The 14,060-nt window shown below is 33.8% G+C and overlaps 1 protein-coding gene across 3 annotated transcripts in view; it reads right to left on the minus strand.

Annotated features, from left to right (window-relative positions):
- Positions 1-2,024: 2,024 nt before the first annotated feature.
- The window catches only part of LOC124090527 (peroxisomal multifunctional enzyme type 2), a gene marked incomplete at its 3' end in the record, with an annotated part of 72,512 nt that continues 60,476 nt past the window's right edge, over positions 2,025-14,060 (minus strand). For all 3 annotated transcript variants that reach the window (XM_046441156.2, XM_046441158.2, XM_046441159.2), the window contains 5 exon segments: positions 2,025-2,261; positions 3,822-3,925; positions 6,995-7,123; positions 8,937-8,961; positions 11,761-11,852. In XM_046441156.2, the coding sequence (XP_046297112.1) occupies positions 2,025-2,261; positions 3,822-3,925; positions 6,995-7,123; positions 8,937-8,961; positions 11,761-11,852 (587 nt within the window).

Here is a 14,060-nt window from a genome sequence, read left to right on the forward strand (position 1 = left end):
AACATTCCCTTTTTACCATTATTTTATAAATTATCTATGAAGAATAGATACTAAGGAAACTGTGTAAATTAATAGCAACAAAGCAAAATAAACCATCTTATGTTGGAAAAGCAAAACTTGATCCTTATACCCAAATCACTGCACTCCACTGCAGTAGGAGAGTCTCCCAGTCCCCAAAATTCAGAAGGAAAAAAAAAAAGATGGGAAAATAAATGAAGAACTACCTGCCTGACTGTGTCATATAGTCTGATAACTCAAGATTGGGAAGACTGGGATTCAAATTGCAAGGTGGCTATCACAGAATATGACCACCATTTATGATTTCCAATTCTGAGGGGAGAATTTTGAAATATTTGTTTTAATTTTTTGCACTTGCATTATCCAAACAGAAGAACAGTGTGCTACAAACACCATGGGTGATAACTAAAACAGCAAACTGCCCAGCACATATTTCTGGCCCTCCTCCCAATTTCATCAAATACTCTAATATGTTTCCTGTGTATTCAGAGGAGACACCCATGAGCAATGGGATAATCTTCAAACAAAGTTACAGAAATCTTTCCAGAGCTCTGAATCAAGAACTACTGCTGGGCTCAACCTTAACTTTACTCCAATATTAAAATATATCCTATTTCAAAAGCTTTCTCATAAGTGTTCATTTTATTCATTCTTTCAGGTTTTTTTCAGTTTCTCTGTATCATTTCTACCTGTGAACACTGCAGGGCCCTAAACTCAGATCTCTTCTCTATTTAAACTCACACATTAGATGATTTTACCTATTCTCAAGTTTTAACATATCACCTATATGCCAAAGATCCTATTTAGACCTTTCCTCCAAACTTTAGATTTACACTCAACTGTCCTTTTTACATCTTCAGTTGAATGTGTAACTTATCCAAAACCAAGTCCTGACTACCTCCACCTTAAAATAAATATGTACATGTGAGTATAATTATACACAGTAATGTCATATGCAACTACTATATATGTTAAATATATTGCATATTTAATTATACATTGTGCTTATTGTAGGGTGAAGAGGGTATAAATCAATTATCTAGAAAAATACCTTCCTCCTAGACTCCTCTTTTTTTCCCCGCCTATCTAGAATTTTTGCTTGGATCACTACAATAGGCTCCCATATAATCTCTTAGCTTCTATGCTTGGCTCCCATATAATCTCTTCTCCACACAATAGCATTGAACCTGTGAGTGAATATAGGTGGATCATGGCAATCCTTAAAAGGGTTGCCCTTGGCCTCCCATGTTAAACAGAATATAAGCTGAAATCCTTACAATGACTACAAGGCCTTCTTCTTCTGCCGCCCCTGAATAGAGTGACCCCTTATACACTTTACAGCTATACTGGCCCCTCTGCTGTTCCAAATATAAGCCAAGTATGTACCTATCTCAGGACCTTTTTTCACCTGTTCTCCCCCAAATACTCTTTTACCAGAAAACTATTTGGCTTGCTTCTTGACCTAATATCATGAGATAAAAACTGTCACATCTATTTTATAGATAAGGAACTGAAGTCTAGAGAAGTTATTTACCCTTGGTCAAATAGCAAACTAATTCTCCCTCTCTTTTATTCTTCTTGTTTTGCTACCAGGTATTAAACCCAGGGGGCTTAACCACTGAGCCACATCCCCAGCCCTCTTTATATTTTATTTACAGACAGCATCTCACTAAGTTGCGTAGAGCCTTGCTGAGTTATTGAGGCTGGCTATGAACTCATGATCCTCCTGCCTTGGCCTCTTGAGAAGATGGGATTATAGGCATGCACCATGATGCCTAGCTCTTTTATTCTTAAACACAAAAGTCAAAAACTATGCTAAATCTTTATTCCTGAACTAACCATTGTTATAAATTATTTTATAGTTTTATGTATATATATACACACACACATACAAATACATATAATATATACAATACAGATACACATATGCATACTGGATGTGACATTTACAGATAACATCTAAAGAAACAGAAGAAAAGTCAAACAAAATTTCTTATTAGGCATACCTTTGCAAAGTTGACTGAAAGCCCAGGAATCTCTGCTAATCCTCCACCCATCATAGATTTCTGAGCTATGATAACTCCAAAGGTAGGCAAACAGGAGAAATCAGAACTTCCTTCATAAACAAATTTCAAATCCTTTGGATCTTTGACAGATGCTCCCACTCCAAGAGCATACATAATTGTTTCCATTTCCGTGTAAGCAGAAGAAAATGAAGGGAGTTTATAGCCAATAGCTCCAGCCTATAGAAAAGTTGAAAAAATTATTTTTCATTGTATTTTTGTCAAATTTTTGAAATTTTAACTTTTAAAACTATTTTATTTTAAAACTATTAACTGTTTATATACCTAGCCTTGCCTTTGAACAGATGTTAATCAAATGTCAATGAATTTGATGGAACATAATTATTTCATTATATTTATTCATTATTCATTTCATTACATTTGATGTTTTACATAAAAACCAAGTAATGCCTAGAAAAAGACTTCATTTACAGATAAGTACTTTTTTATTGTTTGCTTCTTGCTAACACATATTATGTCTCATTTTGAATTTTCCTGTCTCTGACAGTGGACACTTTATTAATTCAGCAAATACTGGCTACCAAAATCCAAAAAAGAATGAAATCTGTTATAATTAGGGGATATTGAACTGTTTTACAAAATCAGCTGTATAAAATTCATGGTAGGGGCTGGTGCTGGAGCTCAGTGGTAGAGCACCTGCCTTGCACGGGTGAGGCACTGGGTTCAATCCTCAGCACCACATAAAAATGATAAATCAAGATATTGTGTCCATCTACAACTAAATATTTCTTTTAAAGAATTCACTATAAACAAATGAGCAAATCATAGCGTAATGCTTATAAATTAAATTGCTTAATAACATTTTCAGTTAAACTGAGATTTAACCTAAAGTTTCTTTCCAGGAATGTCTTTTGCCTAACTGGATGATAGATTTTTCAATTTACAGATAATATGCCTAACTACTATGTGAAGCACATATTATAAAAAAATGACGACCAATTTTTCAGTCACTTTTATCCTACAGCAGGAGTCAACAAACAAGGACTAGAAGTTTACAAGGGTTTTTACATTTTCAAAAGGTGGTTAAATATATATATATATATATATAGGATTTAGGGCCCTATTAAAACTCTCATGAAAAAGAAAAAAAATATATATATATATATATAGGGCTGGGATTGTGGCTCAGCGGTGGAGTGCTCGCCTAGCACATGTGAGACCCTGGGCTCAATCCTCAGCACCACATAAAAATGAATAAATAAATAAAGATATTGTGTCCAATTAAACAATAAATATTTTTTTAAAAAAAACTTATATAAATAAATAGAACTTGTGGTATAGCTCAGAGGTAGAATGCATGTTTGTGCTTAGCATGCACAAGGCCCTGGTTTCAATTCCAGTGCCAAAAAAGAAAGAAAAAGAAAAACCAGAATACTATGTGTTAAAAACAGTATGTGGCCTCTAACACTTAAAATATTTGCTCTAATATCTAAAATATTTGCTCTGTCCCCAAAAATTTTGCTGACCCCCTATTTTAAAGTAAAAATCCCAATAACACACTGCGAACACTCTCAGACTTAAAAATTAGATTCCCAGTGTTATCACTATTCTCTATTTTAAAGTATCTATGCCATGTTTCTCTTCAATATTAGGCAAAACTTTCGAGACTTAAAGAGAATAACTGCATCTGAAAAAAATAAAAGGGGCAGTGGGGGGAGGAAAAAAAAGAGAAGGAGGAAGGAAGGCCAAGTTTCAGAGGAGACAACATTCCCCACTTACAAATCCTGAAGTAGCTGTAGATGTTGCATGACTGGTATGATTTATTGAAACTCCTCCTTCTGCATCTATTTTATGTAAAACTTCAATCATACCTGCAACTGATTCTAAAATTAAGAAAAATAAAGAAAATGAAGCTTGGTTTAAAATGTAACTTTATGCAACAGTAAGCTAGATAACAGTTGCCAACTATAAAACCTCCTCATTATTCATGAACTGAATATATGATGTTAGACTTTTGTAGGAAAAAACTGTGAAAGACTTGGAAATACACCAAAAGCATAGCCTAATGTACTCTTCACAGACTCAGAGCTTTTCATTATCTTTCAGCTATTTTACGGTAAAGAAGAATGAGGAGGGGCTGAGGCTGTGGCTCAGTGGCAAAGTGCTTGCTTCACATGTGTGAGGCCCTGGGTTCAATCCTCAGAACCACATAAAAATAAACAAATAAAATAAAAGTATTGTGTTCAACTAAAAATATTAAAAAAAAAAAAAGAAGAATGAGGAGTGTAGGAGGAAGGTGCTTGTTCTAGATAACTGATTTATACCCTCTCTTCACCCTGCAATAAGTACAATGTGTAATTAAACCCATAAAGTAGGATACATGTTAGCAGATATGTAATCTCTGTGTGTCTAGTGGAAAGACAACTGATTTCCCTTCTCTCTCTACCATCAACCCTTCCTCTGGGATGGAAGAATGCTAATACCTCCACCCCAGGTCCAAAGATAGTTTTAAAAATTCTTGCCTGGCACAGTGGTACACACCTATAATCCCAGTGAGTTGGAAGTTTGAGGCAGAGGATCTCAAGTTCAAAGCTATCCTCGGCAACTTAGCAAGACTCTGTCCCAAAATCTTAAAAAAATGAAAAAGCAGAGGTGGGAGGGCCTGGTGGTAAATTACCCCTGGGTTCAAATCACCAAAAAATAAAAATAATAATAATAAAATACCTCCAGAGACAGAGGAAACCACCATTATGAACAGTGATTCTAGATAGAAAGTGGAAGTTGCTGTTCTGCGGTCTAAAAGGTTGTAAAGAAGTTCATGTATGTGGATATACGTATTAAAAATATTCTGAAGGCTCTGGGACATAGGTTTCCTACTAAACTCTGACAAAAATGAAAACCAAAACACAAAGTCTGAGATGACCAACATTACCGGCTACTCTAGGTCATGCTACTAAAGAAGTTTCTTGCCTAATCCTCTCCCTACATCCCCATTCAGCCTGTTGTCTTGAGGGAAGGCGATTTAATTGAAAAGTACCATGGTACAGGCTAAAAGCACTTCACTCAGAGATAGACAACCTGAATTAACTCTTAGCTCAAACAATGGTCAGTTTTGCTGGGACTTAGTTTAATCATCTCTAAACTGAAATTACTAAAATAGGTACTCTGGAAAGTCAACTCTTATCAGAAAAGATGACTTTTCATTATACTTTTTTTCATTACATCTTTTTTTAATAATAGTCTAATACTTTTGAGGCAAAAAGGCAGAGAAATGTTTTTAACTTTTCCTTTTTCTTTTGTTTATTTTCATTGATAAGCAACATTCACAGAACAAAATTTATCTCAAATATCAAAAATATAAAATTGCTACCATTTATGACATATCAATCATGCTATCATCTGACTGAGAAAAGGCATAATGAAAATTTCAAGAATGTACATGTAGGAAGGAAAGTATCAACAAGAAGCAAAAACCAAGCTGGGCACAGTGGTACATGCCTACAATCCCAGAAGCTTAAGAGGCTGAGGCAGGAAAATAGCTAGTTCAAAGCCAGCCTCAGCAAAAAGCAAGGCATTAAGCAACTGTTTCTAAATAAAATACAAAATAGGGCTGGGGATGTGGCTCAGTAGTCAAGCTACACATGGTGGTGCACCTGGAATCCCAGCAACTCAGAAGGCTGAGGCAGGAGGATTTCAAGTTTGATGCAACCTCAGCAACTTAGTGAGAGCCTCACTAGTAAGCCACTCAGTGAGACCCTGTCTCAAAAAATAAAAATAACTGTGGATGTAGCCCCATGGTAACGTAAGCCTGGATTCAACCCCCCAGTACAAAAAAAAAATAGTAAAAACCTGAGCAGTCATTTTTTCAGATATATTCTTCTATCAACTCGGAATATAAAATTATTGAGGAAAAAGGAAAAATGTTTTTCTATAAAATGATCCTGACTCATAATCTTACTCAGAAAACTCTTTTAAATTTCACGTCATATGCAAATGCAACTTTTACTAGGAAAAAATGTGAATTTTCTTTGCTCTCTCTTCCTGTGGGTATGTTGTAGGTGATTAAATAATTCAAGTTAATAAGCATTTATTAAATCCCTTCTGAGTTCAGCACTATGATAACACCAAGCACAAAAGAATATTATATATAGGACTGGGGTGCAGCTTAGTGGTAGAACACTGTCTAGCATGCCCAAAAACCTAGAATTACAAAAAAAAAAAAGAGAGAGACAGACAGAATTACATATGATACAATCTCTGCCTCAAAGAATTTGCCATGCAGTTAAGAAACCATATAATCATGGAAAAAAGCAATGGACAACATTACAATTAGATGTTAATTAGAAGTTCAAGTGGGTAGGAGTTCAACTAACAGAAAGATCAACGTAGCCCAGATTATCTGGAAAGGTTCTGCTAAGTTTCTAGGCTTGAGTATTTCTAAGAAAGCACTAAAATTATGTAGAGGTGATAAAAGGAAGACAAAGTATGATAGAAAAGGAGAAAAACAATAGCAAAAACAAAGCACTAAAGCAAAGCCTCTTTTATTCTCTAAATGAAAAAGAGCTAAGCCCAAGTAAACTAAGCTTAAATAAACTTTAGAGGAAATAGAGAAAAATGGGGTCAAACTAGGAGCATGTACCTAGATAAAGCAAGATTTTTTAAATGAACTATCAGCTAAAAAGTAGGTACATTTAACACAAATAAATAAATGCCTTGTGCCATCCATCCCCCTGCCACAAATAAGCCAAAAAACAAGACTATAAAAAAATGACAGTGGGACATAAATATCTTAAATATGAAGAGTTCTAATACCAACTATAGCAGAAAATATACTACACATGATAGAAGTGTTTAAGTCATCACATTTTAGAAGGTCACTCCATATAATAAGAGAGAATATTTGTTGCCTGTGGTTCCCCAACCAAGGTTAAATGGCTTGGGATTCTCTTTACCTTGGATATTCTGAGGCTTGCTGGCATTATCAAAGTCACAGATCTTCTCCCAGTTAGCCTTCACTGCCTCAGGAGTCATTGGCTGATTCTTCTGTCTTGCAATGGCTCCAAGGGTCCGCTCCCAGCGTACTAATTATAGGAAAAAAAAAAAAAAAAGAAAAACAAGTTACTGAGCACATAATTTAGGAGGAAAACAGAAAGTAAAATGTGTAAAAGCCCCTTAAATTTTTAACTTCAAGAAAAAGGAAATTCAGAAAAAAAGTGTTCCACTTTGTAGAATTTTACTATGAGCATTAAAATGCCTTTTTCCTAAAACACCCATCAGGAAAATGTCAACTAAAAAAAATTGTTTTGAATAAAAATTTTCTCCTTTGACTGTGCCAGGCACTACTAAAGGTAGAATCTCATGCTGAATCTGAAAACTAAATTACAAAATAATTGCACCAAAAGACTTACCTCATAACCACAGATGACTCAAGTAAAGATACGTAACTCTTCTTGTATATAAAATGAAGATTAACAGAATAGAACGTGTTGGATAGTAAATAGAAAACTAGTGGTGGTAACATGCCAAAGATTTTAGTTAACAAAAAATCAGTATATCAGATAGCCACATATAATTCTCTTTATCCTTCTTTTGCCCTCCTTCCATTTCGACAAGAAGTCAACTAAACTGCACAGATTTACAGAAAACATAAGTTCTGCATCAATTCCATTAGGAGAATTTTTAACATTGTTTCCTTTTAAAAATCCAGAAGAATAAATACACTGGCTACCTTATTTAAGCATAATGATCAGACTGTTTTTGATGACTGTCTCCCCCCACCACCCGAATTGAATCCAGAGCCTTATGCACACTAGGCAAGAGCTTTATCACTGTGTTATATCGTCAGCCCTTTTCAATTTTATTTTGAGACAGGGTTTTGCTAGGCTTCCCAGGCTGGCCTGAACTTGAAATTCTCTCAACTCAGGCTCTTGGGTACCTGGGATTACAAGGGGGCACTTGATAATTATTAAATTTAAGACTTAATAATTTAATAAGTACTGGGAAATCTAGAAATGCCTGCTTTTGAATTTTTCCTATTGATAGAACTTTTACTGAAGCACTCATTTTCCTATCATAAGTGGGTGTTTTTTCAAAAGACACTCAAATGCTTGAGGAACTTTAACAACTGGACAGAGCAGTCATTAATGCTAAAAATATTAATAATTTACAATACATTGTACCAACGCCCTCCAGTGACAGCAACCTTTTAAGTAACTCAATTAATCGTGTGATTAATTTTGATACCAACAGCCAACTGAAAACAAGGTATTAGAATTTTCACAATTTTTTAATTCTATAAAGCAACTATAATTAGGTTTAAGAGATGGGACAGAAGAGCACTGATGATACTAAATGAATTTACTATTGAAGAGAAGGAAAACAATTCCCATATCAGTTGCAATTTATTGACCAATGTTGCAAAGTTGTCCAATGTGATTTCTCACTCTCCCGATATTTTATGCTAGAGGAAGGAAATAATTACATGAAAGAATTGGAGAACTTGCTAGCTATGCCATCTAGAATAGGCTCCTCCCATGTTTTCAAAATCGTCTCTCCCTCCCACTCACTTCTCTGCTGAAACAGCAAGGGATGCCAGAGATGTTGGAGGATAAATACAAATATAAAGACAGACTTTGCTAAATGAAGGAATAAGACAGGAAAAAGTCCTAAATAAGGGTTGCCTACAGAATGAACAGACTTTCGAAAGTACAGAGCCCTGCAGGACAATTGTCATGTTTTAGAAGATCTGCTGTATAACAATATTCAAGTCTGAATATGTGTGCACTAAATCTAGTGATTAGGCACTTGACAATATGCTTATTACCTGGTTGTAATGGAAATGCAGATTTAAAGATATGGAAATAACCAATGGCAAACCAAAACTGAGAGACTTACATTTTCCAATCCATCCTGCTCCAACCTAGCAAAAAAGAGGGAGAAACATTATATTATATTATATAATGTATAATCACTAGTAGAATTTTTTAATTTAAAATAAAGGCAGCAATCTTACTAGGTATAATAGAATGCTAGATGACAATGAATAAAAATAATATGGCTCTACAAAAGTCTACTGGTCCCATGAATTTACACTGTTCCTAATATCAAAAGTAACACAATGTAGTAGGAAAAAAAAGACTATGAAGTAAGAGGCCAAGGCTTGATACCATATCTTCTACTGACTAGCTATGTAACCCTGGTCAAATCATTTGGCCTCCTGAAACACAAATTTCACCATCTGTAAAATAAGGATAACAACACATAGTTTATGTGGTTACTGTGAAATTTATACAATGTAAATTGTACACATTATAGTCTCAAAATAAATGTCCTTCTAGAAAGAACCAGTGAACTAAAAAAATAAATTAAATAAATTCAAAGCCCATAGAGTATTTGACTTAATGAATTACATATATTCATGTTAGTAAAACATCTTTATTTAGAGATAAGGCAAATCACCAAATACCAACTGCCACACAGAAAGATAAATTTTATATATCTATGTTTTTAGAGATTCAGGAAAATCCTAAAGGGAAAAAATGTCTGATATAAAGAAAATCCAGCATGTTTTCAAACACAACTACACTGTGGTAAAACTTCATATTCAAATTCTACATGCAGGTGGTAGGAAAAAAAATGTATAAGGAGACAGCACACATCTTGGTGGCTCTAGGCATAAGGATGTAACTTTTCATCATCTTTTGCCTTTATATTAATATGCCCATGTCTTTTATATATCTGATGAATCTTGATGTAATTAAGAGTACATAAATCAGCAGTGGTTTTGATAACAGGTAAGAGATATCACCTTTTATCATACTCTGGGAGTGATGTTAGCAACAAGTTCTTCTGAGATGCTAGAAACAACTGCACCTGCTGAACCAAAATCTTTATCTACCACTCTAGGTATCTATCAGAATTTTGCAAACAAAGTGGTAGTTTAAGTCAGAATATTACACCCACTTCTTATCATATTTTATCAATCAGGCATGTCAAATGTTCCTCACTAAAAATGTTCACAATAGAGTAAATGAAAATAACAACATAAAATTTTATCCTCAGCATGATCCTAATTGTCTACATGACTTTGGATGTGTGTTTAAAATACACATCTAAAAACAGACTGGAAGGAAATACATACAAATATAGTTCTCTCTGCGTAGTGATAATGTGGTGATTTTTATTTTCCTGTATATATGTTCCAATATAGTTAAACTTTTCAGAGAATATACATTTTTGTTTACAGAGTTAATATAATTTTCAAAGTTAAGTAATTTTTAAAATTCCTTAGATAAAAGAGGGTCAGGATAAATTTTAAACTCCAGATGGCTTGATATTATTAAGTTTTCCTATTCTGTAAAATTAGATTTGTAAATTTCCTTCCACTTCTGATTTTCACAATTCACATTCAATGGGTGTGATTAGAAAGGTGGAGGCATATATCTCTGTTTAGCTAAATGAAGGCTATTTTATTTTTCTCCTTTAATTTACTCATAAGCTTTTTATTCAAATGAAGCAGGCTAATAAGATAGTATTCCCTTCAAACTGAGCCAGATTCTTTTTCTACCAAAAAATGTTTTGGATGCCACAGTATTGTACATACCACAGGTTTATTATAGACAATCAAAAAATGGAAGGAAGAAGGTTCTAATATATAAAACTTCAGGCTAAGAAAAAAGATTAAACTCAAATGAGTAATCATAATACATACATCAGCTTAAAAAGGGAATGGGGAAAACAGAAAAGTTTTCTTTTAAAGTTTAAAACAAATAGTAAGTTGTATTTATTGATCTATCATAGCCAAACTAAATTCCTGATACAGATTAATAAATAAAATTCTGGGGAAGGCTGTTATATACTAGACACAATGTTAAAGGTTTACAATTATTTATAGTTAATTATAGTTTGGTTCTGGAATGTCCCCCAAAGGCTCATGTGTTAAAGACCTGGTCCCAGCTGGTGGTGCTATTGGGAGGTGGTGGGAACTTCAGGAAGTAGGGCCTAGTTGGAGGAAGTAGGTCACTGTGGGAACATCCTTGAAGAGTGTATCTTGCTCCTGGCCCCTTTTTCTCAGTTTCCCAGCTGCTATGAAGTGAACAACTCTATCCATCACATGCTCCCCATCATCATGTTCTGCCTTGTGAAAGGACCAAAGCAATAGGGCCAAATGACTATGGATTGAACCCTGAACCAAAATTAATCTTCCCTCCTTCAAGTTGACTTCTCAGGTATTTTGTCACAGTGGCAGAAAACTAACACAAGGTACCACAATAAACTTCAAGAAAACTAAAGCTCAGGAAGGTTAATTTATACAATATTCCAGCAAGTCAGTGATTACCAGAATAAGAATTCAAAATCTGATCCAGGTGACTCTAAACCTCAAGCTCTATCTTTCCATTTTAAGAAGCTGAATGTCTTCTTAAATCAATGAAATGTTCTATATTTGACTAAACAAATCATACTAGCCATATTTTCATTTGGTAAGACTATTAGAAATGGAGAACTATGAAAAAACATAATTTATAAAGCTGATGTTACTTTTTCCAAAAGGACACTTGTACCTTAGTAACATAAACATAATATTTTAAAATATTCAAGTTACGTCAACCAGTGCAGATTGTACAAATGTAAGCATTTGAAAAACACTAATTTTAAAATCCTTTTTTATATTTAATTACACAAATATTGTTTTAGGAAAAAACAGCAAGTTTCAGAATACCTCAAACAAACCACCATTTTCCTCACAACTCTCATGGCAAAGCCAAAGGATCAGCGGTGCCACATACTCAGGCTTTAAAGCTTCAAAAAGATCTAAAATAAATACAAAGAAATTACAAACAAGAATATGTATATTTTATCTGTCATTCTGCTTTGTGAAAATTTCTTACTTATGTAGGTAAAATTTCTTATGTTGATGATTCAGAGACTTTAAATAAACAAGAAAAAATATATACATATGTATGTAAACAAGAAAAAATATATATACATATGAATGTATACTCAAATATTAAAGGTTTTTAGAAGAACTTTTTCATCCCCATTGAGACATTTAGAAGAACTTTTAGAAGAACTTTTTCATCCCCATTGAGACATACCTGAAACATTATCAAGTTTCTTGATAAAACTGCAGTCATTAGACATACCTTTCCATGATGGGGAACATACTATTCTGGAGAAAATGTTAGAGCAGTCTCAGCAAAGACTGATGAGTAAAATTATATATATGAGAATCACAGGTACCATTCATTCCAAAAACTACGCCATTCTTCCAACTATTTAATGAGAATTTTGGAAAACTTCAAACATCCTTGACAATTATAATAGCAGAAAATGATTGAAAAAGACCCTAGAACCATCATGATGAGTAACAAAAACATAAGGATTGTTTTCTCATTGTAAACCTCTGTGAGCAGCTTCGTACAGCAAAAAAAGTACTACATAAGAAACACAAAGACCTAGAATTTAGTGCCGGCCCTACAGGTAAGCAACTTAAGAACTTGGGAAAATCACTCAATTTCCTTGTACCTGTGTCTTCATCTATAAATTGGTAATTAAAATGTTTTCCCTGACTATTCTACCAATTTGTTCCAATATTCCAATGAGATAAAACTGTATCTTGTGATATCTTTTTTTAAGCCAATTCTTTTTTTTTTTTTTTTAATTTTTTTCTAGTTCTCAATGGACCTTTATTTTTTACTTATTTATATGTGGTGCTGAGAACCAAACCCAGTGCCTCACACATGCTAGGCAAGTGCTCTACAACTGAGCCAAAACTCCAGCCCTTATGATATCTTATAGACCTTAAATCTTATCTAAGAAATCAAATAAATGCAGAAACCTGTGATATGATGTAATTTTATATTAACATAATAAAATAGCAAAGATGTACTTAAAGTCCTGTAAATTAAAGATCAGCTACAAAATCTTCACTTCATGGTCTCTAAAAGATCTCAAATCCACATGCAATCCAATGGCATAGTGTTCTCCACTTTCCATTATACACATATGGAGAAAATCAAAGGAAGACTCCATCCAACTTCTTGAACTACACAATAAAACAAATTCTTAACCTATATACCATTCATCTCAATATTTAACATTCCTCTAATTTCCCATGTAACAATTTGCAAAATTCAATATTAAAGGATTTTATATATAGGGATTCAGATATTTGAGGTGACTAACTTCATACTGAATGCAAAATGAATGTATCTATAACATCCAATTGAGAGCTGGGGCTGTGGCTCACTGGCAGAATGTTCATTGTGCATGTGTGAGGCACTGAGTTTGATCCTCAGCACCACATAAAAATAAATAAAAGGTATTGTATTCATCTACAAGTAAAAAAATATTTTTAAAAAATCCAACTGGGTATCAATTCTTAGGTGAAAAATGAACATAAGCTAATAGAAAAATACTTCTGCTTTATACCGGATTTTGCATATTATCATAATGTTATATGCCAATATTCTTGTGTTCCAGTTCATTCTCAATCTGCTAGGTAAGCCAGCATCTATTAAACTCAGTTTCGTAAAAAAAAAAAAAAAAAAAGCAAGAAGATAAACATAATGTCTAAGAAGGCCCATTAGCTAGTAAGATATAAAGTTATGTGAAATCAAAATTAGAACTTAGCCTCCTTTACCCAAGCAGTATTTATTCCACAATATTAGATATATAGCATTATAATGAAGCAAGTACTTTTTGACAATTTTGTCACCAGAAATGGTATTATTTTAAACCTTACTGAGACAGAAGAATAATCACAAGCAAAAAGTTCCACACTGCAAGGAAAGCAGGGTTGCTCTGAGAACACATTTAAACAACAGTTCTGATACCTAAATACTTAGAAGTAGGCCAGCATCGAGATGAGGTTCTGACCCTAAACTGTTCTACACTGAACCTTAACTTTCAAGGAAGACTTGGTTAAGCCTCCTGGTTACCAGCAATAGCAAAGACAAATCCTCTCTGAAGAAAAAATTGTCAATTTAAAGCAAAGAATAAACACAGATTAAAATCAAG

Source organism: Marmota monax, unplaced genomic scaffold (genome assembly GCF_021218885.2).
Source record: "Marmota monax isolate L192 unplaced genomic scaffold, Marmota_monax_Labrador192_F-V1.1 WCK01_AAM20220418_F8-fsc01167, whole genome shotgun sequence".
In the NCBI taxonomy this organism is placed as follows: Eukaryota; Metazoa; Chordata; class Mammalia; order Rodentia; family Sciuridae; genus Marmota; species Marmota monax.